This window comes from Bos javanicus, chromosome 19 (genome assembly GCF_032452875.1).
Source record: "Bos javanicus breed banteng chromosome 19, ARS-OSU_banteng_1.0, whole genome shotgun sequence".
In the NCBI taxonomy this organism is placed as follows: domain Eukaryota; kingdom Metazoa; phylum Chordata; class Mammalia; order Artiodactyla; family Bovidae; genus Bos; species Bos javanicus.
This window is the reverse complement of record NC_083886.1, coordinates 53,216,588-53,242,921: the sequence shown is the minus strand read 5'-3', so window position 1 is coordinate 53,242,921 and position 26,334 is coordinate 53,216,588. Positions and strand designations below refer to the sequence as shown.

The window sequence follows — 26,334 nt, the reverse complement described above, 5'->3', positions numbered from 1 at the left end:
ATCCAACCAGTGAATCCTAAAGGAAATCAACCCTGAATATTCATTGGAAGGACTGATTCTGAAGCTGAAACTCCAATACTTTGGCCACCTGATGCAAAGAACTGACTCATTGGAAAAGACCCTGATGCTGGGAAAGATTGAAGGCGGGAGAAGGGGACAACAGAGGATGGATGGTTGGATGGCATCACCGACTTGATCAACATGAGTTTGAGTGAGCTCCAGGAGTTGGTGATGGACAGGGAAGCCTGGCGTGCTGCAGTCAATGGAGTCACAAAGAGCCAGACACAACTGAGTGACTGAACTGAACTGTAATACATGCACAAATTTTTGTTTTGTTTTGACCACACCACGTGGCTTGGAAGAGCTTAGTTCCCCAACTAGGCATTGAATCCGGGGCCACGATAGTGAAAACACTGAGTCCTAACCTCTGGATTTTCCAGGAAATGCCTACATTTATAAATTTTAGAACACATACAGAAAAGTAGATCAGAGGCGTAAAAGCATTCGTGTATGTATGATTTTCCCACTGATAACAGGTATTTCAGCATTCCTGGTGTCTCGTCATTCAGTCTGAAGTTTACCTTCAACACAAGAGCATCTGACATGAGAACATTTAAAGTAATAAACCATTTGTTGGAAAATGAAAACCTATATATGTATATAAATATCTTACTGCACTTGGCAAGTGGGAAGGCCATTGTGCCAGGCCTTTGAGTTGTGCAGAAGGACATTCATCTTTAACTGCCTGGGAGGGACTGTGCCCCTGGGTTTGAAGAACAGTGAGCTCTTGTTTGCAGTGAGCAGAACCCCCACTCTGGGATTATTTTCTCAAGCACTACTAGTTTTAAGGCCACGAGCTGTTTTTAAGACTCTCGGTGTATAAACAGGTCAACGTAGTCCTGCATTTGTCTGGAGACGATTCTAATGTTCTGGTGGCAGTGGGTCAGGGTGCAGTCCAGTGCTTCTGTCCCTTATGTGAACCCAGCTCACCTCTCTGGCATCCTTTCCTCATCCCAGGGAGTGAATTCTGCGACCCAAGGACAGGAAACAGGACCCCCCTCTGTGATTTTCTCCGTATTCACATCGGAACGTGAGTGGCTGTGTCCACTGGTGACACTGCTCGGGACTGTCCTGCTGGTGGGGCCTCATTTGATGCCTCGTGTCTGGTGGCCTGTTGATCTGTGCTGTTTGTGTCTTCCTGCTCCCCAGGAGACAGACATTATAATCTGCATTAAGGAGAATGAAGGTAGGGCTTCCCCCACAGCATTCTTTGCCAGAATATTCTGAGGGGGTGTACCTGCCCTTGCCCTGTGAACTTACCCTCGCAGAAGCCAGAGTCTGTGGTCTCTGGGCTCGTCCTGGTCTCTGCCGCCTCCTGAAATCAGTTTGCAGACTGCATCTTCAGCCACAGTGAACTATGTACTTGCTTCCTCTTCTCTGTTTGCTTTTCTTCTCTTCCTCACCTCCCTTCCTTTTTCTCATGTTAAAAATATAATTCCCTGATACAATGAATATGAAGGTGGTTTTCCCAGCGCGAGGCTTATCCATTGCACTCCGAATGTGCTGACCCCTGCGGTTTTCCTAAATGTGGGAAAGTCAACTGCCTAATTTGTGATAGTGGGGGGCTTTTCCCTACTAAGAAGGGGGAAAAAATACATACATACATATATATATATATACACACACAGGTGTGCGGTGGCGTGGGGGCTTGCTTAGGAAAAAACCATTTCATATTCATGCTCTTCCTCCTCTCCACCCTCTTTCTATGCTGGCCTTAATATGTCAAACCTGTAGCTTGATCTGGGAGAAAACAGAGACATGAGAGAGGGCCCTTGAAAAGCAGCCGTGTGGAGGAGTGTGGGCCGCTGGAGCCCTGCATGTCTCAGGGGAGCTTCCCCCCAGCCTGCGTGTGCAACGTGTCTCTTGCCTGCATTTCTGGGCCTTTGTAGTTTCAAGGACTGTTTTCTCTTTTAAGAAGGCACTTGGCCAAGTCGGGAGGGAGAGTGGGCAGCTGGTGACCATTTCAGCATCCTGAGAAGTCAGCACCCTGCAGATCCCTGGCTCGCCGGCCCCAGAAGTAGATACAGAGAGGGCTGGGATGGCTGATGGGGTGATTCTAAGCCAGTTCTAAAAGGACAGTTGCTGAGCTCTGAGAGTGAGGGTGGACATGACCCGAAAATGTTAATTGCTCCCACCTGCATGGCAGCCTCTTCCAGACAGAGGTTGTTCTACACGAACAAGACCATCGCCATTTCCAGTACTGAAGCCATAATGAAGCTATAGCTTCACCTACTCGCACATGTGCTTCGGCTTCCGAATTAGCAGATATGACTTAGGAACACGTCGTCACTCTGTGACGAGATATGTTTTATGAGCGTCGCTGTAAATGTGTGGACCTGGGCTTGACTGTGGCACCTCTGGTTTCAAAATAAAGGAGAGCGGCTTTGTTTTCGGTGCTGGCGCCTTAACCCTGTCCCCAGACGCAGGCACTGCTGCAGGCACCGTCTGCATGCGCCCTCCCGGCCCCTTCTGGATGAGCCTCTGCAGACAACATCTTGCTGACACCTTTTAGCTCATTTATCCAAACCTTCATTCAAAGCAAGGCATCCGTTATGGGAATGACTTGAAAGCTGCATGCTTAATTGGCTTCCCTGGCTCTTGGGGATTGTTGGCCTGAGAACCTGAGCTCCTAGCGCCCCTGCTCCCTGACCACCTCCTCCATCTCACTCAGTCTGATCTTAAACAGCTGAGTCCAGTCACCACCTTATTAGTTTATTGACGTGAGGAAAAACACCTCATTATCAGAGCACCCTGAGAAGTAGGCCAGCGTGGGAGAGAGGAGGTCAGGGCTCCAGGCTGCAGTAAAAAGCAGATTCTATCTGCAAAATCACCCTGCCCCTGAGAGAGTTTCACACTGGCCGTGCCCTCAAGCCAGCAGTGCCCTGCAGAGCCAGTGAGGTTTTGCAGTGTGTAACTTTTCTCCTTTTATTCTCAGAAACTCAGATCTTAAAACTTCAGCCCTCTCTACTTCTTGAATGGCCTTTATCCCCTAGAGTGGAGCGTGCTGGGAGCTGATGGAATTCAGCATCTCCCTGTGAACACGTTACCCTAAATCACCAAGTGGTTTTTCTGGGTATTGATCAGGAAGCTCGGTGAGCAGTATGACCACATTCTGTGGGTTGCTTTCCAAGAACGAGAGCATCCGTGATTTATGAGTCACACTCCCATGTTCAGATTGCACTTCCATGTTTCAGATGTTTCATCTGATTCCACCAGTTGAGCAAAGATTTCTCAAATGTCACTGGGGTCCCCCAGCTGCAAGAGGGAGAACCTGGGCTTGAAGCCTGTTTCTTTGCCTCTCTTTCTCTTACTGGCCACCTCCCTGGATGTCAATTCCTGAATGTCTGAGGCATAGTTGTTTTAAGTCCCTTGAAGAGCCAGCACCTGCAGAAATGTCCCCCAAGTCAGCCAGCCTGGTATAGAAGCAGAGTTTCTGATGACCCCACTGCCTCAGGGCCGGTTCCTTTCCCTAAGATTTAGATTCCTTGCTTCTTGGTACCACCTGGAGCCCCTTCTGCTCACACGCTTGTTTCCCTGTCTCCCAGCTCATCCTTCATGCTCCAGATCACCTCCCCCTCCACCCTGTGGCCATGGGCTCCCACCCAGTACGTGCATGACTTTTGATCTAGGAGTTCATCCTGGCTCGCCTCCTCCTGGTAGCTCCACTGTGTGTCTCTGAGGTGCATTGATGCAGTGTACCCCAAATCCAACTCCTTGCCCTCTCAGTCTCTGATGACACGGCTCCCACCTCTCCCGCCTCTTTAGTGGTCTCACCAAGCAGTCAGATTGCCCGGCTCCTCCCACCCAGATCCCTCTAGAACGATCTCAAGTCTTCAGGGTCCTCCCCACCATCTCTGACCCTGCTGCACATGGTCACCACCTCCAGTCCGGCTTTCCAGCTCACCCTCCACTGCAGCTGCCAGAGTGATTCTTCAACCTGCAGTTCAACAGTCTTCCCCCTCGCATTCCCAGTGCCCTCTGGTGTCTTCAAGACCGCATCCATGAAGCAGTCAAAGCTCCCTGCCTCCTGCCTTCCCTGGCCACCTTCTCCCTGGCTCCATATCCCAGCAGGATTCCCACCTGTTTTCCCACCCTCCACCCCCACTCACGTCTGCCCTTCCTTCATGGATGACCCCAGCTCTCCACCCCTCCCAGAGCCTCCCAAGCCAGCGTCTCATCGTGAGCCAGAGTTGCTCAGTTGTCTCCCCAGGACTGTGAGCAGGGTGTGGGGGTCCGTGTCCAGGACTGAGCCAGTGCTGGACACCTAGTGGGGCTTGAAAACTGTGCTAACACATGACACAACCGTGCCTACACGTGCCATGTACCCTGAGGAGGTGGCGAGAGCTGCATACCTGGCCACCCACTTGGCCCTGAAATCAACCTTTCCACTTGGAACTGCTCCTTTGGAGACAGGCCTCTAGGAAGCACCTGTTGGAATATAACCATGGGATGCACATAATTCATAATTATGGTGTTTACGTAGATTTTGTCAGTCTAAGCAAAGGTGTATGACAAGCTCTGGCAGGGGCTGGGGTCTGCAGAAACTGAGTGGTTTCAGGCGTTGGGCACGTCCCTGCTCAGAAGTGGGAGGAGAGGCGCGTGGGCCCTGGGCTGACTCAGGAGAGAGGACAGGTATGGGAGCTGTGGGACGCAGACAGCCTCCAAAGGAGCCAGCCCAGCAGCCAGGGTACCCGCACCCGGCAGGTACCCAGAAGCTGCTTTTGAGAATGCCTCAGAGCAGCTGCGCTTCTGAGAGTGTGTGCGATGCCAGCCCTTTCCCCACAGCCAAGGGAAAATGCATTTGTACACATCCATTCCAGCTATTTTTTCAGATGAAAATTGGACTTGAGAGGTGAAAGTGATGAAGACATAAACTATTCATCGCACATTCGTTTGTTCATACATTCCAAGAAGAAAAAGGAGCCCCTTCCTGGGAACTGCACTCACTGTTTCTCCTGCGTCTCTCCCCGCAGTCATGCCAAGCTGACCTGGTGAAGGACAACGGCCACAAGTACTTCCTCTCGGTCTTGGCAGACCCGTACATGCCAGTAAGGACCAGCATGTTACACTCTGGTGACATGTTTCCTGGGGGCTCTGGGAAAGGTTGCTCCACACAGAGGGACCTGTGGTGGGAGTGGGGGCCCACTAACACTCCCAGCTCTGCCTCACTCGGACGATACCCTTTGCTTCCTGGCTGCTTTCTTAAAGTAAGTCATAGTGAACCTTGATACACAAGCTGGTTCGGTTTTGTTTACTTGACTCCTTTTTCCGGGCATTTCTTTGCAGTGAAGTAGAATCCACTGTGCCTTGTACCCTGTCAACCAAGTTAGATCAATGAGTATTTGTACATCCACCGTAGTATTGGCAGTTCCTTTGGCCAGTGCAGGATCTGGACCAAAGGGGAGGCTAATGCACTTTATCAATCAGGAAGGGGGTTGGGGTGGTAGAGGTGGTGGAAAAATTGAAAATTGAAATTTGAAATATATTTTATTGTATTAAGTTGTTTAAAAATTAGTAATCCGTAAATAGCATATAAAATAACTCCCAATAAATGTTTTTAAATTAATATTTATATTCTCTCCCTCTAGCTTCTAGCTTAGTAAAGAGAATAAAATAAACACCTTAAGTATCAATAATTACTCAATATAACTTAATTTTATCAGAATGGTTAATGAAATCTAACAGCTCGTTCACACGGTGCCTCTGGTTGTGGAAAGGAACTTTTGGGTGTAGTTTTACCCTCTCGTTGGTTTTCTAAACTAAATGACAATTCAAAAAAAAAATTTTTTTTTCTAAAATCCAGGCAACATTAGAAACAGGATTGTTATAAAAGGTAAGCAGAACTCATATGTTCCAACTGAAGTGTGGTATTTAAACATCATCGAAGGTGGTTACATTTAGACTTTATGTGAGCATTGGAAATAATACAGCGTGAGTAAGATAGAGGCCAAACGACTGAGAGAGACATCTGAGCTGATAGACGTGCAGCAGAGTGATGGACAAAGTCAGCACCAGTGGGCCCCACTTCAGCTACAAACACACTGAAGTTTTGAGGAGCTAGCCAGATTGAAAGAAAGGGAATTAAATCTACAAATGCCAACACCTGAAGTCAGAGGAGGGGCACAGTGGGTCCTGGGTGAACCTCACAGTGACCCTGGAGCTCCACATGTCCGCAGCCCCAAGTCTGCAGCAAAAAACACAGGCCTGTGGGGCGAGCTGCCCACTGGATGAGGTCAAGAAGAGCTAATCCAGTCCATCCACGTCTGGGCAGAAAGTCAGGAAAAGCCTCTGTGAGAAATGGAAGTTCCCCATGTGGGAGGAGCCACCAGCCAAGTGAGGAACATGAAATCTCCAGGGCCTGCCTGGAAGCGGCGAAGGCTGAACCTTTTCTGCAGGGCACCTTTCTGTGTACCTTCACAGCCAGGGTGCCAAGACTCATGCCAGGAGCACCACCCTGCTCCTAACCCAGGTTCAAGTGACGTAAGCAGAGCTGGCATAAAGGAAGGTTGGCTCCCAGAGAACTGAAACTAATAGAGTTCTCTGGAAAAAGAGTGACGAGCATTACAAATAAGTATGTTAAGATAACTGAATAAACAATTTGTTTTAATTGTGTCCAAAAATAAACCCTGGTGGTTTTTTCCTCAGAAGTACTTTCTTGCCTGTTGTAAGAGAACAGGTATTCTGTCCTTTTCACTCCTTCTCAAAAAGTGACCAACTAGGGTCTTTTAATAAATAGGCAGATTTTGGAGGGGGAAAAAAGAAACTGTAATGGAATATAGTCATTAGAATTTCCATAGACGAATTAAATGGCAAAATTGACACAACCAGTAAAGAAGTCTGTGGAGAATTCATGTGGGAGGAAGCAAAGAGGAGATGTGACGGAGGCTCTGAGGGGCTGAGCAGGCGAGCTGCATCGACAAAGGCCAGAGGGAGACGAGGGGACGTACAGTTTAGTGGAGAACTTTCCAGACTTGAAGAAGAAATGAGTTTTCAGGTTTATAAAGCACAGTGAGCCTTGAGAGGGTTCAGTAAAAACAAATCTACACAAAGACTCGTCATAATGAAAGTAGAGAATGTCAAAGGCAAGAGTAAAAATCTCTAAAGTAACCAGGACATAAAGGAAGATTGTTACAAGGATGTGGACAGCAGTCACTACAGTTACAGATGGAAGACAGAGAAAGTGAAAGTGAAGTCACTCAGTCGTGTCCGACTCTGTGACCCCGTGGACTGTGGCCCTTCAGGCTCCTCCGTCCATGGGGTTTTCCAGGCAAGAGTACTGGAATGGGTTGCCATTTAAGGGGCCCTCAAAACACAAGGGAAATTGTCGCCCAGGGACCCTGTGTTCCCACGAGTGTCAGTTTGGGAGAGAGCAAAGCCAGCACATCTAAGGGCCAATGGCTTCTCAGGCAGCCAGGAGGCCCGCACTTCAGGAGGAGATGGAGCCCAGAAGTCAATAAGAAGCATCAGAAAGCAGACATTGGCAAACATGCCATGTATGTAAGTCAGCATTGGCTGTAAGAGTAAGAGCAGTCACGCTGGAGGGACTGAAACCAGAGGAGGAAAACTGGGAATCCAAGGCAGATACAGAGAATGACTAACTTTAGACTTTGCTCCAGGTTAAAAACACAAGGTACCACAAATAGTTAAAAATAGACTGATGTCTGAGTCAGTAGAAGCCCAGAGGAAAGGAGAAAATGAGAATCGATCCGCCCACTAGAAGACCAGAAAGAAGGGAAAATGAAGTCAAGTAGAGACTGTGGTCAGTCTTTTTAGGACCAGTGTGCTTGACCCCGATGGTCTACTTCCATAGGCGTGGGCAGGACAGGGCCTCTGATGGAGCAGAGTCACCCATTGTGCAGCATCAGACATTGGGGACCCACCTGTCCTCCATGAGGCCAACCCAGAGCCATGAGACTCTCTTTAAAGCACAGTTCCTTTTTGGAGACTCAAAAGACAACAAAGCTGGCTCTTGTTACTTTAACTACACACCAGGCTCGTCATAAAGATCCTGAAAGGATAACTCTAGTGCGTGAGTGTGATGAGTTTTTGCCACGAAGAAAGTGCGAACTAGCCGGTGACTTGTTTTCCAGGCTGAGCACCGGACCATGACGGCCTTCATTCTGGCTGTAATCGTCAACAGCTATAACACGGGGCAGGTGAGTGTCACGCCCTTTCCCCACCCCTGCAGGGCCTGCCTATGGGCTGCAGATGCACAGCTGCAAGCTCTAAGATTTGGAGGCCAGAGGAACTGTCCTGAATGTATGTCTGATGAAACAGTGACCTCAGAAGCGAGGGAGAGGTTGGGGATCACACCAGCCCTGGGGGCTCCATGGGAGGAGTGGGGGTCCAGACCCTTTGTTTAGCCCCAGGTGAATTGAAATTGGTGGGATTTAAAATGAGGAAAATTGAGGAATGTCCCCAGTAGTACAGTGGTTAAGAATCCGAGCTTCCTCTGCAGGGTACATGGGTTCAATCCTTGGTCCAGGAACTAAGATCCCACATGGCGTAGCACAGAAAAAAAAGAGGAAAATTGAACACATCTTGCAAAGTGATTAAGCAAGGTTTCCCTGAGAAACCTGGGGGGCCAGGGCCAGCCCAGGACCCCGCACCACTCAATGGTCAACGGGTGATGCCCTGTGTTGCCTGTCTTCTCGCAGGAAGCCTGCCTCCAGGGAAACCTGATCGCCATCTGCCTGGAGCAGCTCAACGACCCCCACCCCCTGCTGCGCCAGTGGGTGGCCATCTGCCTGGGCCGCATCTGGCAGAACTTTGACTCGGCCCGGTGGTGCGGGGTGCGGGACAGCGCCCACGAGAAGCTCTGCAGCCTCCTCTCCGACCCCATCCCTGAGGTGAGTCTGTAACCCCACCACTGCAAGCTGAGTGAGGCCAAGGTGTACCTGGGGACCACACCCCCAGAGCGCCATGCCTGCCCCAGCCCCATGGGTTCCTTGGCCCCTGGCTTGGTCTCTGATGCCTGCCTGGCTTTGTCTCATGCCTGCACACAGCCTGTCACCTGACCCTTGGACGGGGCCGCCACTAGCCTCTTGTTTCCCTGCTCTGCTTGTCTGCACAAGTGGAGCTACGCTGAGAGGACCATAGACGGGACTGAGCTGCATCTAGTAGGCTCCAGGGGCCCGGGCCCGGGCCAAAGCCAAACAGCTGGCCACAGGGTGACTGCCCACTGTCCCGCCCGCAGGTACGCTGCGCAGCCGTCTTTGCCCTCGGCACGTTTGTGGGTAACTCTGCAGAGAGGACGGACCACTCCACCACCATCGACCACAACGTGGCCATGATGCTGGCCCAGCTCATCAATGACGGCAGCCCTGTGGTCCGGAAGGTGCGTGGCCCCCACCCCCAGGCAGTGCTAGGTGCCTCCAGGCTGGGCTCCCTTGGCGCCCAGGTCGAGCCATGACCCTGACCTGACCAGAGCTTTGAGTGCTCAGTCCGCCCCCGGCGCACATCCTGCCAAGAGCCAACTTTAAATGTTTGTTTAATTCTCTCCAAAATGCGTTTCTTCACCAGATACTCGTGTGTTTGCTTCATTTAAAGGCATTTAACAGGCTGCATCTCCTGGCAGCTTGTATAATAGGCTCCTTCCTGCCTGGGAGCAACACATACACACATCATGGAGATTCAAAAGAGCAGTAGCCACCCACAGACAGACGGAAAGGTTTGTGTAGTGTATTCCCCTCCCCGCCCCCATGTTTGTCAGCGACTGAACGGAACAGTTCTTTGCAGTTGAAACTTTGACTTCTCTGTTTCAATGTAGAAGGGCCATGATCTCCATCCAAGACCTCACCCCCCTGTCAAAAGTTGGCTCAGAACAGATCAACCCTCTCCCTCCCACAGCCAAAAAGGCCCATGGTGGGAACCCCACTGTCTGTTGGCCATGTTTCAGGGTAGCCTTGGAGGCCCACCCTGGGAGCAGAGACTTCTTTAGGACTGGGAGGGCAGTGCCATCCTGTGTGTGACCCTGAGTTACCTCATCACCTACAGGTGCTGGGCTACTTCTTGGCATGTCTAACAGCCCTGTGCCAGGGAAGGGAGGTTGGGTTTCTCAGAGGTAGGGATGGTTTGGAGGGTGTCTGTTTGGAGAGCAAACCTCCACTGACTTAGTGGCGGGAACGTTGTTGGGGCAAGTTCAGGTCAGCCGGAAAGGACTCATTCCATCTTGAGTTCCCTCAGAGAGCTGTGAACCCAGTTACTAATAGGCCAGGTCATCTAGAGAAGTGTTAACAATGAGGAATGATCCTCCAGGTGCCTTTTCATGTTTTTATTTTGGGTTCTCATCATTAGCATCTGTCTGAAGCTGGCTTCCTTGAGTCAGAGTCTTCTTTTTCCCAAGTCAGATTGCCTGTATGTGATCAAAGCAGCGGTTCAGCAGTATCCTTAATTGTCTGTTAAGATTCCTTTTAAAGAAAGGAACTCTGTTTTTCAGTTCTTTCCCCAAAAAACTTTAAAAGGATGTTAATAAAAATAGGAAGAATGTCCATCTGAGTCTCCAGTATCAGGAGGATGTTCTCCAGGTCATCAGGAACACAGGGACCGACCACTCAAGCATGTTCCAGGTGACTTGACGTGGCCCCGGGCTCCTTTCCCGGCCTCACTCTACTTGCCATCCTTCCCCGGACCTGGGATGCTCGGGTGTAGCCAGGTCATTGCTGTGGGCACTTGGGGTTGGCCTTGCCTGGGCCTGCAGACATGGGTGCTAAGAAGGGCTGTGCCTTCGCCCGTCCAGCACTCGAGTTCAGTTCGCAGCTGCCTCAGCACACCAGACTCAGTGCATGGAGCAGCAGTCACCCACCTTCAAGAGATACAGGGTATAAGTGCAGAGGCAGGCATAGAACCAGCAGTTGTGCTAAAGCCCTCCTAAGTGAGCCACACCCTAGAGACCAGCCCAGGTCAGGGGTGCTGGCCCCATAGTGGGAGGAGGGGAGCCTGTGCCTAGGTTGTGAGGGACAAGAGACAGGGAGAGCGAGTGAGGCAGGAGCATGTGCGAAGGGCCAGGCACGTGAAAGACCATAGTGTGTCCAGGGCTGCCCATCCTGTGCGCTGGAGCACAGAGCGTCCTCGGCATCCCAGGTCCTGTGCTGGGACTCCTGACCGTCACTGCCTTCAGGGCTTTTTCTCTTTGGGAGATGGACAGCAGTGCAGGCCTGTTAAATAAGGGAACTCTGTTTTTCAGTTCTTTCCCCAAAAAACTTTAAAAGGATGTTAATAAAAATAGGAAGAATGTCCATCTGAGTCTCCAGTATCAGGAGGATGTTCTCCAGGTCATCAGGAACACAGGGACCGACCACTCAAGCATGTTCCAGGTGACTTGACGTGGCCCCGGGCTCCTTTCCCAGCCTCACTCTACTTGCCATCCATTTGCTGTGGAAACATGGGTGACCCAGAGGTTCAGGGAGACTGGGGCCCGTGGGTTGGAGAGAGGATCCAGGCTTTAATAGGGTGAGTGACACTGGCTCAGAGGCTGAGCCCTCATTCTCATTACAGCCGTAACCCTAATGCTTTTGGCACCTTGCCTTTCCCATCTTTGTCCAGAGCATGTGGTGACAGTCATGGCACGATGTACTCTGAGGGGACACAGGCCCAGCCTGCTGGCCCAGGAGACCCAGAGCCAGGGCACCTGAGGGTCGGAACAAGACTCTGCCTTGAGCACTGCACTTCATGAGCTGACCTGAGCTTAGGTGTGAGAAGTCCCAGCTGTAACCAACTGCTGATGTCTCTAGCTCGTGGCAATACAAGACGTGTCAGGATATCATGGCAGGACTTCGTAAAGTCACACGTCTGCAATATAAAACACTTGCCCTGTTGACTCCTGAACGATGAAAGCATCCTTTTCTGGAGGAGGCAGTCATGGCAGAGAGGGAAGATTTTTGCTTGTTGACCTCTTTAATGAGCTTACTTGATAAAATCAAGAGTCAGCAAGTTCACCGAAATTATTTTGAACTTGAACTTGTGCAGGAAGTACATGATGGCAGATTGCCCAGACAGCAAGCCGCCCACACCTCATCAAGAAGGGCCAGGCCCCGGGGTGGGGGGGGAGGGGAGAGGGAGGTTTGTGACCACCCACTGTCACCCTGCTTTTCTCAAGGGCTGACCAGTCCAGCCCTGTGACCCTTGCTGCAGCTGACTGGGACCTTAGCAAAGAAAGCAGGACACGACACATTGCATCTATTTTCTCTAGTTTACATTTATTTAGTAACCACAGACCCACAGAGGAGCAGTTCCTGGTGTCCACCTCCCTTCACACACGTCTGACTCCAACCGAACCTGATGAATGGCATCAGAGGGTGTTTCCCATCGATGCTCAAGACATCTCTGGTGGCGGCGACGGGACGGCCAAGCCACCCGAACTGGAGTGCCTTCTCCTACAGGCGAGCCCAGAGGCCGTCAGGACAGAGCAGACAGGCTCCCTTTCCCGCAGCGCCGCCCTGGCCTCCAGGGAGCTGAGCTTGATACTTGGTGGCCGTGGGCTGAAAACAAATGTCAGCCAGGAATTCATTGTTGGAAACATGGATTCCCTGGGGGACCACCCAGGAGGACGTGTGGTCCAGCCTTCCGGGCCACCACAGGAGGAGCATTAGCCGACTCCCCTCGGGCCGTGTGTGTAACCAGGCGTGATATCCCTGAATCCTGATGGCAAGTCACCCAAACAGTCGAACCGTTTGTTAAAGATTATGCTGTGTCTGAAGGGAAGAGGCTTCACTCCGTCAGCAGATACTTGTTAAGCGCCACCTGTGGGCCAGGTCCTAGGTCACCAGACCTCCAGAACTTGCACTTGGATATGGTGCAGGGTGGAAACCTCCAGAGCTTGAACTTGGAGACAGGAGTGAAGGTAGAGAGCAGGGATCCCTGGTGGAGGTGGAGGCCTCCCCAGGCCGAGCGGACAGCGCGTGCCAAGGCGCAGAGCAGGAGGCCTGCTTGCTCGCAGTGTGAGCAGGAGGCTGGAGTGGGGAGGTGGCAGGACCGCTCTGCTGGGAAACGGGGTGAGGCTGCTGGCCGGAGGGGCTTGGGTCACCATGCTGGTATGCTTCCGAGGCCTGAGAACAGCTCAAGCCTTCCACCCAACCTCGCTCTGGCCAGATGTGCCTGAAGACCTCTGAGGGCCGGAGTCCACAGCCACCACCCAGCAGGAGGAGTTTGACCAGCCCTCACAGCTTTCCCCAGATCAAACTGTCTGAGACCTAGGTCCAGCTGAGATGTTTTCACCACTTCAGAGTGAAGGGAAAACCTGTGTCTTTTGAAGACAGTTCAGGCTTCTTCCTGAAGTAGAAAATGGCAACCTGGCCTGTATTCTAGCCTGGAAGATCCCATGGACAAGGGAGCCTGGTGGGCTACAGTCTATGGGGTCGCAAAGAGTCGGACACGGCTGAGCACACATGCGGGCAGGCCGCTTCTTCACTGGGAGGGGCCGGCGGGCAACCCCTCGACAGCCTGTTACCCAGCACTGTTAGGGACAGGCTGGTTGGGTGGCAGGATCGGCAGAGAGTTGGATCAGGATGATTCAAGGGTCTCACTGAGGCCACCAGAGGGCACAAGCCAAGTGTCCCTGGCAGGCGCTGAATGGAAAGGAGTGGGTGGCAAGCCCTGGGCAGGTCAAGTTGGGTTTTTAGAGTGCTCGGTGGGCATGCAGGTCAGCAGTTGGAAGGACCAGCCTGAGTCTCAGAGACAGGATCAGAGAGGTGGATTTGGGAGTAAAACCCACACACAAGCCAGGGAGGCCAAGGGGTATGTAAGGGTGAGGTAGGAGAGAAGGGGGGCTCTGCCCTAGCTGTTGACACCTCAGCACAGCTCTCCTGGCCCTGGGCGTCTGAGGGATTCACAGAACAATAAGGGGCTCTCAGACTTTGGCCTTCTGCTAAGTATTTTTCTAAAAAAGTAAAATAAAGTTGTGGGAACCATTTGAATAGCGATAGGAAGAGTAGTACAAACCTGCATCCAGGCTTATTTCCCGTGATTTTTAGGATCTCCAGGTCACCGGGTCCCAAAAGAGATCAGGTGTGTCCTTCCCCTTGGACTGAGGCATCTGGGCCTAAAGTCACGTAGAACTTTCCTGTTGCCTTTTGGGGACTAGAAACCAGTGCGTCCTGCTTTAATGCCCGGAGCTCTCCGTGGTGTTGACCATAGGAGGCCCTAAGGGCTCTTCCCTGTCCCACTCTGGGGTGTCCTCCCCCTGTATCCCTGTCAGGCCCCTCAGTCCTGCCGCTCACACGCAGTGGTCAGCATTCTTTCCTCCAGGTGTCCGGGGCGTCCCTCAGAGGCCCTCATCTTCATCCCACTGCTTGTTCAGAGGTTTCCGCCCACACCGGACACCCGAGGGTGCTGTGTTGAGGGGCCAGCCCCCGTCTGAGCACTGAGTGCCGTCCATCCCCCACCCCACCCTCGCCTTTTCTCCGCGGTGGCTCGAGCACTCAGTGCCAGCATGCACGACTCACTGCTGAGTTCTCTCCCGGCCCAAGTCAGTGTCTGTCTCTTCTCCTCCCGGCAGGAGCTGGTGGTGGCTCTGAGTCACCTTGTCGTTCAGTATGAAAGTAACTTCTGCACTGTGGCCCTGCAGTTCATGGAAGAGGAGAAGAACTACCCACTGCCCTCTCCAGCCACCACAGGTAGGACCACCACAGGTACGGTCCTGCTGCTACTGCTGCTGCTGAGTCGCTTCAGTCGTGTCCAACTCTGTGCGACCCCATGGACTGCAGCCTTCCAGTCTCCCCCGTCCCTGGGATTCTCCAGGCAAGAACACTGGAGTGGGTTGCCATTTCCTTCTCCAATGCATGAAAGTGAAAAGTGAAAGGGAAGTTGCTCAGTCATGTCTGACTTAGCGACCCCATGGACTGCAGCCTACCAGGCTCCTCCGTCCATGGGGTTTTCCAGGCAAGAGTACTGGAGTGGGGTACCATTGCCTTCTCCAACAGTGCTAAAGTGGAACCTATGCAACTCGCTGGCCCAGGGACCCCAGTCTGAACTGTCAGCAGGCCCCTCGTTCTGCTGGGTCCTGAGCCCACATGTCAAGTCCTGGCCACACAGATATCTGCAGTTCTTAACTTCTCAGAAGACTAGAAAGGGCAAGAAAGAGGGCCTCCTTGACCCCCTGGTTTCTTTCCTTTTTACCCTTTTTGGAAATCAAGTCACAGAAACCTCGAAGGGCAGGAGGTGCTGCCGTGGGGACTGGAGGTCGCACTTTCTTCCCGTCACAGGTCTCACGTCAGTGTTGTGTTAGGCAGCTCCTCATCTCACATTTACTGAATTTATATTTCTTCATCTTGGGCTGCTTCAGAGCACAAGCCACAGCACAGCCATCTCTGCAGAAAAGAGGCCTTGTGATCAGCCATGGGACCATTGCTGCGTTTAGTACATCAGGGAAGGGAACGGCCGGCACGCCCTGGTGAGGGGCGGTGCCAGGGAGGCCGAGCCAGCAGACAGCTGTCCCAGCCCGCCCCAACTCTGGCTCTGTTTGGTTTGGAGGCAGCAGCCACAGGCAGGTCCCAGAGCACCTGGTGGGGGTCTGAGGGAGACCACTGTGTGTGGGCCTCTCTAGTTGAACTCTTACAAAATGCCGAGCGTGGCTCAGGGTCATCTGCTCCTGCTCCCCTCACTGTGGTCATGATCTTGTCCAGCTGACCCCAACACACATGTGGCAGAGACCCTGTTGAGCTGAGGGCCCTGCTGTAGAGTCACATCATCCAGAAAGAAGCCACTGTCACCTGCTGTCTAGCCGCCTCTGGCCTGAGCCCTCCATTCATTCACTCTTCTCGCTCCTTCTCTCCTCCCAGAGGGTGGGAGTCTGACCCCCGTGCGGGACAGCCCCTGCACCCCCAGACTGCGTTCCGTGAGCTCTTACGGGAATATCCGCGCCGTCACCACGGCTAGAAACTTAAACAAGTCTTTGCAAAACCTGAGCCTGACGGAAGAAAGTAAGAGCCCAGAGGCTGGGTGCTTGAGTGGGGTGGTCATGGGTCATCTTCTGGGACCTTTTGTTAGACGGGCCCCCACCCCCTCCTGCCTACCTGGACGTGAGCAGAAGTCCTGGTTCAGCACTGGGGGTAGCCACTGATTGTCCTGCAGCCCCACTGGGCATGCCCAGTCCTAAGCCCCCAGCACCCTCCCCCAGCCCTGTGCCCGGAAGCCCAGCCCTTCTTGCAAGCCAGGAGATGGGGGTGGGTGTGTGCTAACTGCCCCCTCTGACGGCGGTGCCCTGCCAGCCGGTGGCTCGGTGGCCTTCTCCCCCGGGAACCTGAGCACCAGCAGCAGCGCCAGCAGCACCCTGGGCAGCCCCGAGAACGAGGAGTACATCCTGTCCTTCGAGACCATTGACAAGATGCGCCGCGTCAGCTCCTACTCCTCCCTCAACTCCCTCATCGGTGAGTCCCGCCTCCCTTTCTCTACCGGTCCCCTGGGCACCCACGGGTTCCCGCCCGGGTGGGCAGTGCTGAGACACGCTCAGTGGGAGGAGGAAGTGAGGATCGTCTTGCTGTGGCAGCAGGAACCTCACCCTTGGACGCTGGTCTGACCCAGGCCGTCCAGGGAGCCAGCCTTGTCTTTGGGCAGGCCACAGGATTCCCGGAGCTGCAGAGCAGGATGGTTCTGCCCTCAGGAGACGTTTGGGGTGTCGTGGCCAGGGCGGGGAGGCTCCCAGCATCTGATACGTGGTGTGGCCTCTGATGGCACCCAGGGCCCCCCAGAGGAGGCATGTGTGAGGTCCAAGGTCAGAGCCCTGCTCCAAGGGTGCAGACGGCCCTTCCCTACTCAAGTTCCCTGGCCAGACCCTCTCCCCCACCAACCAAGGACCCCACTCTGTGCTTTCACCTTCAGTCAGCCCATCAGTTTCCTACTTGACTGCCTGGACATTGACATTTGAGAGAAGGCTCAGAGTGGTCTTGTGTTCTGCTTTGAGTGGGGACCCCCTGGTTCTGCTGCTACTCTCACTGAGCAATGGGAAGTTACCACGTATCCTCATTGCATAACCAACCATAAAGACTTGGACCAATGTGTCACACTCCCGCGTGTGTGTTTTGTTCCCAACTTGAGTTATAGATGAAGTTAAAGAGCCCAGAGCCCCTCCCCATTCCCCGTGCAAGGTTCCCTCGAACTCTCGCCCTTTCTCAGGTTTACACATTATGTCTGGCGCTGCACATCCCCTGTCCTTACTCTGCTGGCGGCTGTGTGTCCATGCTGCTCACCTAAGTCTCGTTTGCTCCCTTTCATGATCTGCTGCGATTTGCTTGTCCATTCTCCTGTTGGTGGACAGTGACCTTGCTCTGACTTTTCCTTCTTTCCTCCTTTTTTAAAAAGCAGACTCAGGATTTGGCCCCAGCTCCGCCTCCTGCCCTCCCCGCTGCACTCAGCAATGCTGAGCTCCTTGGCCCCTGGGCTCCTCCCCTTGGCTGGCGAGCTTTCCCTCTGCTACCCACGGGCTGCTCCTCAGTCTAGTCACAGTCCTGCTCCAGTGTCACCTTAAAAGAAGCCTTCCAGGCTCCCCCGACCCCAACCCAGAATCGCCTTCTGCGGTCGCTCAGCATCTCTCTCCATCTCTCTGCTTTCCTCCTGAGAACTTTTCCCCAGCAGACTTATGATGTATGTTCCCGTTTATTCTGCCTGGTTCTGTCTCTGACCAGGGATGTCAGAGCCACAAGTGAAGGAACTTTGTCACCTGCCATAGCCCCAACCCCCCACATCCCATGCCAGGTATACAGTAAGTACCCATAATGTGCACAGGCGTGGGCTGCAGCAGACACCCCGATACCCCCTCTGCCTCTTGGCATCACGTGACAGTGTTCGATGTTTCTGACTCACCAGTGTCATGATGTGAAGGGGCAGGGCAGTCCAAATGTGCTTGCCATCAGAAGCCAGGAGATCAGTCCTCTGCTGTCCCTAGAAAGCCCTCAGGACTAATTCCACAAGACGCCTCTCTCTGGGGCCCATAAGAGTCTAGATGACTGTAGGGTCCAGAGCTAGTTGCTACCACCACCCCGCCCACTGCAGTACAGCCCGGAAAGGGGGATCCTTTTGTCCTTAGTGCTAGCTTGGGGGTGAAGTGTTGGTGTTTCATTTGAGGCCACAAGAGGTCGGAGGGCACAGACCACCCCTCCCACTCCAGCCACATTCCGTGTCCTCCAGGGACTTGAGAGCCTTGTCACTGATTCCTTCCTCCATACAAAACCTGGTTCCTGAACATTTTTTGCTGGAGAAAACTGAATTTTATCTGTATATGGTTCAGATCTTTGAAAACTTCAGTGGGCAAGTTTCACAATGAGCTGGAGCTGGAAGGAGTGCTAAGGAGACAAAGTAATGGGGGGCCAGAGCGGGCGTCCACCTGATAACGCGGTGCTTACATAAGTGTTTAAAATTCATAACCTACACAGAATCCCATTACTGGTAGCATTCGCCTGTTTAAAGCCAATTTTTTTCTTTCATATCAACCAAAGAACAATCTCTTTAGCAATCTCTTTAGCCTCTTTGACTGAATATTGGAAAAGAGGTTTTCAAAACCATGGCAACCTAGGACATCCATTTATTCCCATCTTCTCCCAGAAAACTAGCCCCTCCCAGGCTCCCCTTCCCCCCACTGTCTCCAGAGCGCTGGAGGTCTCACCTGCCGAGGGAAGTGCTGTCCCCCCACTGCAGCAAAGGCTGATCGCACGTGTCTCTACACGCCTGAGCATGTCTGCCCGACGTCTGTGAATCTGCACTGGGACCTGGCTCTGTGTCACCACCTTCTGAAATCTTTGATGTCTGCCTCTGTGTGTTTCTCACCCACTCAGCCATTTAGCCCGACCTCCACGTGTGTCCCCAGTCAGTTCTTTCCATTTCTGGGCCCCCCACCCCAGGACTAGGCATTGGCTTTTTGCTCCCCACCACCCCTGCAGAGCAGGCCCCCCCTCACCAACATCAGCTCTGCACAGACCACCATCCAGCTGACACCATCACAGAAACTCATTTCCTATAAAGTCCAAGCTGTGGCCAGCACTCAAGGCCTTCCTACTGAGAGCTGCCTGGCCTTCACCATAGCCCCGCCCACTGCACGCACCGCCCAGACCAGCCGCTGGCCCCTGAGTGGGGCCTGGGCACCTCTGCATTTACTCCCCTCCCGCACCCGCCTCTCCATACAGCAGTGTCGCCCATTCCTCTCCGCCCTGACTTTCTGTGGCGTCTCAGGAGGTCCCTGACCCAACAAGTGCCTTCATGTTACACACTTAACCCGCAGCATCACATCAGGCCATGACATTGCTGTCTTAATCAACAGGTTTGGTAAAGCTGCTATTTCTTGCTCTCCTTTGTGGTGGGCAGCCTCTCCTCCCTTCATCACCTGCCCTGCTCTCCCTCACCTGTCCACCCGTCGCCCTTCTGTCCCTCTCTCCCTCCCTCCGTCTCTCCCTCTCTGAGCCTCACCCCATTCTGATGTCCAGAGTCGGGGAGGGAAGGCCTCATGCTTGTGTCTCACCTTGTCCTCCAGGTGAGACGGGGTTGGGGAAGCCTTCTGAAAGGGTTGTATAGATGCATTGCCCAATCTACCCAGGGCTCCGTCCAGTAAGCAAAAGTAAGCGAAGTGGGCAGGATCCTCCCAGAGGGGCTCAGTCAGGGTTATGAAGAGGGGAAATGCAGAAGCTCCAGATCCGGGGGCTGATTCCCAGGGAGGCACCCGGCCCAGTCCTACGATACAAAGTCAGGGTCAGTGACCCCTAAGACCCAGGCAACAGGTCACAAGTGACAGCTCCTGCCTCTAAGAGGCTCCACCTTCCTTCTCCAAGCTGCCCTGCCCACCCCCAGGGATTCTGGGACCCAGAGTTGGCCACAAAGCTGTGAGCACATTTTCCTACACCAGTTCCATTTAGAAAGTTGTGGCCATTGCCCTGAAAAATAAATCCTAAAGCCATTAGTTATGATCTTTTATTACTTTTAGTCTAGACTTGAAAATAGGCTCTCAGCACTCATGGGGAGTTTGGTGAGCACCAGACACGGCCCCCTGTCTGAGCTCACTCAGCCCAGCAGCACCCACCCCACTCTCCCATCCCCCCAGGGGCTGCACTCGAGGGGTCTGAGCTCTGTGCCACACAAACTCAGAATTTTCCCATTAGGGACAGCAGGTGTAAAACCAGGACAGTTCACAAAACAGGCTGAGATGGGGTGGTCAGCGCCAGGGGAGCAGTGACGAGGGGGTGGCAATTCCAGGCTCCTGTTCTGTTTTTACTAGTAAATCATATACTATTTACTGTGGTCAAGGACAGTGACAAAAATTAGATTTTTTGTTATTCACTATTGGACATGAATCTGAACAAACTCTGGGAGACAGTGAAGCACGGGCAGCCTGGAATGCTGCAGTCCATGGGGTCGCAAAGAGTCAGACATGACTTAGCGACTGAACAACAACAAATTGAATCAAAAACAGAGAGCTGTCAAAGTCAAAATCTTCTGCAAGAGAGTTAACGATAGTAATAAAAACAGATTTTATAAAGTGAATGGTACCCCCTTCTCAGTGCACAGTGCCACCCTGTACTCCTTCTGCATGTTCATGCCAGGGGCCCCTTGATTAAGGTTCTCATGGGCCCCTTGGCCCCCACTGTTCCCTTCCTTTCCTGGTCTCCCTGTTACCACATGTCTGTCATCTGTAGTCAAGCGGACATTTACTGTGCCCATCACAGCCTCTGTCACACAGGGAAGCTACTGCCCTGGTCAGTCTGAGCTCAGAAACAACAGGAGAGAGGTTTGCCCAGTGGCTGTGCTGAGCGTTAGGGGTCTTTGTAGGAACGTCCCATCCGTGGACCACTTCTCCTGACTGAGTGAGCCAGTCCATGAACGAGCTCCACCTCGTTCCCCCTGGCGTTGTGAATCGGGTCCGTGCGCAGAGCGAGTGTGAAGTCCTATGGCCAGAGTGGTGGGAGAGGCCTCCCAAGCCCAGCCTGTTAGAGGTCAGCCTGTGCAGGCAGCTGTGCTCCTACAGAATCATTCAGAGGCCATGGCAGCTGTTGGCACCTTTTCCCACGAGGGTGGAAGGATAAGGTGTTGAGAGTTTTTGTAAATGCTCCCTGGAAGGTAGTTTGTCTGTAGTAGTCACCTGAAGAGCAAAGCCACTTGCACACACGAGTGAGAGGTCAGCCTCCTCCAGCTCCATCACACTGCAAACAGGAACCACAGTCCCTGTGGAAAGGCGGCCGGGGCCATGCCGCCTCCCGTTACAAACGAGGTGTCGGGCGCAGCAAGCCAGGACTTGTTCATAAGCATGGACGTGGGCACACAGAGAAACTGACCTTTACTCTGAACCTTTCCTGAACCTTTGTTTCCAGCCTCTCTTCTGTGATTTGAATGTCGTATAAAACTCATTCCCTTTGAACAATGGTGCCCATCAAGAAACACTGTCCTCCAGTGGCCCTTCTTGTATTTAAATTCTTCATAACTAGAGGGACTTCCTAACTAGGGGCTGGCCGGTCGGATGACATGTGATCACAGCTTGTTTGAAATCCTCTTTTACTCTTTTAAAGAACAAGCACTTTCTTTTCAACAAACCAATTGTCCAGCTTCCTCCAAGTAAAAAGGATGCAGTGGTATGTGGCTGTCTTCCTCATCCAGGCCTGCAAGGAAGTCCTGCCCCTTTCTAACTTTTCCTTTCAGAAAGATCTAGCCGCCAGAGGTGAAACTGTGTGATCAATCCTGCTCAGCACCTGGAATTTCTGAATCTCAGGCTCCCTAGCAGATAACAAAATCAGAACTTGCCATACTCCCAGCTCTTTTAAGTGTCCACCCCCAGCACATGCTTAGGTCATCAGAAGAGGGAGCTATCCCAGAAGCGCCTCCCCGCCTCCGCCCACCCTCCCAAGCACACAGTGGCAGCTCCTTGTTATTAAAACAGCTCCTGTTTCTCTTTCCCAGGAGTTTCATTCAATAGTGTTTACACTCAAATTTGGAGAGTCTTGCTGCATCTGGCTGCGGACCCCTATCCAGATGTTTCTGACTTGGCTATGAAAGTGCTCAACAGCATTGCCTACAAGGTAGGTGTGAAGACGCTCTTCATGAAGCTCTCCAGACCCTGGTTTTCAGTTATGAATATTCATGCAGAGAACTTCAGGCACGTTCAGGTCTTCACCATGGTTTAGGAACTTCGAACAAGCGTTTTGAATCCAGAGGTTCACGAACTCCATGCGCACGTAGCTTGTGTTGGGGCATGTGTCCGTGCTTCTGCTTGCCCACATCAGGTGGGGACATGTGTGTGCCCTGTAGCAACGCCCTCTCTTCCATTCCCAGCACCGGTATCGTACGGTATCGTACGACTTCCCTTATTCATGACCGTTCTGACGAAAGGAAACTCTTCCAAGAACCAGCTTTTGGTTTCACTAGTACAGTTGACTCCTGCACAAACACAGGGGTTAGGGGCACCAGCCCTGACCCCCTGCAGCCTGTCTCATCCACATCTCTGCATCCCTGGATTGTATACTACCACAGTGGGTGTTTATTGGAAAACGTGTTTAAGTGGACCCGTGCAGTTCAAATCCATGCTGTCTGAGGGTCAGCTGTGTTTCTCTGTTGTTTTTCATTCTCCATTGTATTGATACCAGCTTTTAGCTTTATTGCTTCATTTCTTCTGCTTACCCTGTTCAATTTTCTCTTCTGATTCTAGTTTCTTACAATGGAAGCTTAGGTCATTGATTTTAGTCCTTTCTTCTTTAGGGACTGTAAACTCAGTTCTTCTTGTGAGCTCTGGGAATTATTTGACTTTTCAGTGGTTCTTTCCCCACCCTTATGGATTTTCACCCCGCCCTCAAGCAAAAGTAATCACAGATTCAAGGAGCCTACCCTAGAGACCCTGGAAGCCCTCTCCTCTCTGCCCTGCAGATTCCATCCACCCCAGTTTCCATGCTGCTCCTGTCTGTCCCCTCTGCTTGCCGCACTGCCAGGCTATCTGCGTGCCCTCCCCTACCACAGCCAGGTCTGCGGGAACTGCCTGCAGGCCAGGAGCTGGGCAATGAGTTCCCTTCTCTCAGAAACCACAAGCCTGCAGTACCCAGTGTCCGAAAACAGCTGCTTCTTTCTTCCCAGCTGGGTATGGCAACCCGCTCCAGTATTCTTGCCTGGAGAATCCCAGGGAAAGAGGAGCCTGGCAGGCTACAGTCCATACGGTCGCAAAGGGTCAGACACAACTGAAGCGACTTAGCACAACGCACAGCACAGTCTTTTCGTGAATAGAATGATAGGACGCAGCAATAATGAATGCCATCAAGAAGTCACTCATTATAGCATTTCTGAAGATTTTTATAACTTTTTGATTAAATTTTAGGCTTACAGACAAGTTGCAAGAAGAGTACACGGAACTATCGTCCCTTGTCACAGTTTACTTGCTGTGTCTCCATCCTTATCCGACCCTAATCACCATCCAGGGGTCATCCACAGGCTGCCAGCTATCTGAACACAAGTGGCTCACAATGTTACTCTCAGCTTCACTCCTGGTCCATTTTTCTTTCTAAACTGGTTATCAAGCCGTCCCATTTGCTGCCACCTCACTGGCGTTAGCCCAACCTCCTGCAGCACCTGGCCTCCTGCCGACACCATATTTGTTTGGTGTTCGATTCCTTCACCAACATTTTTCTTCACTGGTGAAGTTCTGTCTTTTCCTTTTTTGTCTGTGGCTGCTATTTCAGCTCCTGGTAGCATCATGAGTAGTAATAACACAGCCTTGTCATGTACCCAGTTTTAAACTGCTGTAGCAGCCAAGCTCATCTTCTTCCTTGAAGGAACAGTGAGGATATGGCAGGAGCACATCCTAGGTTTATCCTGGGCCTGTGGTCACACGAAGTCTCTGTAAGCAGAGACTCCCAGGTCCAAGTGTTCACTGCACTTCCTGCCTGTGGGCACTGCCAGCCTCATGCAAAAGTTCTGGGCATTACTGTTGGTCCTCTCGGGATCACTGGGTGGTTTATTTCACATGGACCTCCCCTTGACCCCAGTGAGCCCCTCGCCCACTTTCTTCATCATCCTACTGCCTGACTAGCCACAGAGGCACCTGAATGCTGTTCCATCCTGGGAGTGGGGAGTCTTCTCCGTGTCTATAGAAAAGAGGCCAGTGAATTAAGTTTTTTCATTCTGTAATACAAAACTGAGAAATAGTCCAATCATCTCCTTTTTCAACTAAGAATAGGATTGATTCAAAATTAAACTTTTCTAAAATACATGTTTCTTACAGCATATTAGGGTCCGTGCCCGAGAGAGGGAGGAAGTACAGTCATGAGGAAGGAAATAGAGGAAAGGAAGGCAGTCCCGGCAGAAGGCATAGTGGGACTCAAGTGGGCCTCTGTGAAAATGAAGCCTCCCCGCCATGCCCAATCCTGACCTCACTGATGCTGATTCTCCTGCGATGCCGAGGATTGAGGGAGCCCAGGCCCCCAGGAGTGGGGGCTCTGCCAACTACCGGCCAGTTCATCACAGTCACCACCGTTGCTTGAAGTGAATTCTACCTGGGACTTAGAGTCCAAAAAGAAAGTTTACGTTATTTATCTAGGAAGTTTGGTTTACAGAAAAATTCCTTTCTAGATAGAGTCGTGTGTTTCACAGATGTCCATTCTCAGTGCTCTGGCTTCCAGGTCCTCTGCCTCGAGTTAGCCCAGAATTAACTGTGAACCATCCTTTGGGAAGTCACTTCCTCACACACGAATCCACATCCTTGGTGGGCAGTTAACAGGGACTCCTGTGAAACACTCCCTCCCCCAAGAGAGAGCAGCCAAAAGCCTCCGTTGGTGTCCTGAAGCCTATGTCAGGATCCAGTTAGGAAATCCTGTCCTCGTCACCCTCATCTCTGTAGGGTGTTTGCCCTGAATTAGACTTTCCCAAGTTCTTGTGAGGCAACATGTTTCTGGGAGAAGATCTGCAGAGTAAGAAAGTGCTCAGAGCTGGAGACAAAGCAGGCGTCTTACTGCGGGCCCAGGCTCCCATGACAGAGACTGCCCCCGTTAACTGCAGGGGGGCAGGGAGCACAGGTGGAGCTCGTGTGTGCACACGTGTGTGTGTCCCTGCAAATCATTTCTGTTTGCATTGGGCTAAGAGGATACATCTGAGCTAGAATCTGACTGTTAACAAGATGTTTGCTGCCCTCTGAAGAGTTGGCCTGTAGCTGTGACCATGACCTCCTGCCATTGCCCTTCCTCTTCTGGACTCAGCACTTGACTTGGGCCTTCATCAAGCCCATCTGCTGGTCCAGTGACTCCAGTCCAGCATCATGGAGGGGAAAATGACAGGGCATCTCAACACCCTGAGAGCCATGGGCAAGTGTGCCCACAGTCAGTGATGCTCCCAGCAGGGTCCTGGGGTCTTGAAGACCCACGCTCCATCCTCCTTCATAACAGCCCAAACCTGATACCCAGCAGGCACACCGGTGTTTCTGTGTTACCCTTTCCTGACTGTATGCTCTCTGTGAAACGGCAGCTGCGACCAGCCCAGAAAGGGGCCTCTCTGGAGGGTATCTCCCACACCTGCTCCCTTAGCAGCCTCTGTCCACACCAGGCCCACAGACAAGTGGGTCTGCGTGACCACTGCCCACTCAGGCTCATCGCTGCAGCTCTGCAGCAATGAATGTTTGCTGCACAAATAAGAAACGTTAGGCGAAGAAGCATCATCTAAGCCTGAAACCCTACAGTCGATCACCAGTCACAGGGCTTCCCCAGCCAGTGGCACGCCCACCTCTCAGGATTTCTAGAACAGATGCAAAACTAGAGTTGTGTGTGGCAGGCTTCAGTGTGAAGTGCACTGAAGAAGCTCAGCTGTCTACTTTGCCCTCAAGGCCGAGAGAGAACAAGCCAGGGTTGTGCGCCTCCGCCCCCGGAAAGAGCAGGGAGGCTGAATCAGTCACTCCCAGCCCACACCTTCTTTCCTTTGGAGCCTCCTTGGATGGGGGTCCCTGGGGAGATAGCTCTGCGGGCTGCAGCTCAGGCAACAGCAGATCCTCTGGGCTTGGGGAGCCTTTGAAAGGTCGTGGATTCTGCTAAAGTCTGCTTTTCAATCCAAAGGTTTTCTCCATCACCTCCCACTGATTTCCTGGAAATTTTGAGGAGGCACCTAGTTTCTTAGCTTGAATTTCTTTGCTTCTTTTAAACTTCTTAAGGGATCGTTTGGCTCTCAGGCTTTGTTGGGGTTGTGTGTGTATGTGTGTGTAGGTCAAATAATATAAATAACAGAGCAAAACAAACATGAACAATACAACTTTTATAATTCAGAAAACAAAAAAACAGCCTTTTAATAGGCTGGTTATGATCCAGTTCTAACTTTTCATTTCAAAGTGAAGGCTTATCTGGA

At 52.2% G+C, this 26,334-nt stretch overlaps 1 protein-coding gene across 2 annotated transcripts in view; it reads left to right on the top strand.

Annotated features, from left to right (window-relative positions):
* RPTOR (regulatory associated protein of MTOR complex 1) overlaps positions 1-26,334 on the top strand; it is a 323,215-nt gene that overhangs the window by 261,668 nt on the left and 35,213 nt on the right. For both annotated transcript variants that reach the window (XM_061392613.1, XM_061392614.1), the window contains exons 14-21: positions 5,034-5,108; positions 8,151-8,216; positions 8,718-8,909; positions 9,257-9,397; positions 14,555-14,672; positions 15,837-15,977; positions 16,266-16,424; positions 21,928-22,046. In XM_061392613.1, coding sequence (XP_061248597.1) covers positions 5,034-5,108; positions 8,151-8,216; positions 8,718-8,909; positions 9,257-9,397; positions 14,555-14,672; positions 15,837-15,977; positions 16,266-16,424; positions 21,928-22,046 — 1,011 coding nt within the window. The remainder of the gene's footprint in view (positions 1-5,033; positions 5,109-8,150; positions 8,217-8,717; positions 8,910-9,256; positions 9,398-14,554; positions 14,673-15,836; positions 15,978-16,265; positions 16,425-21,927; positions 22,047-26,334) is intronic.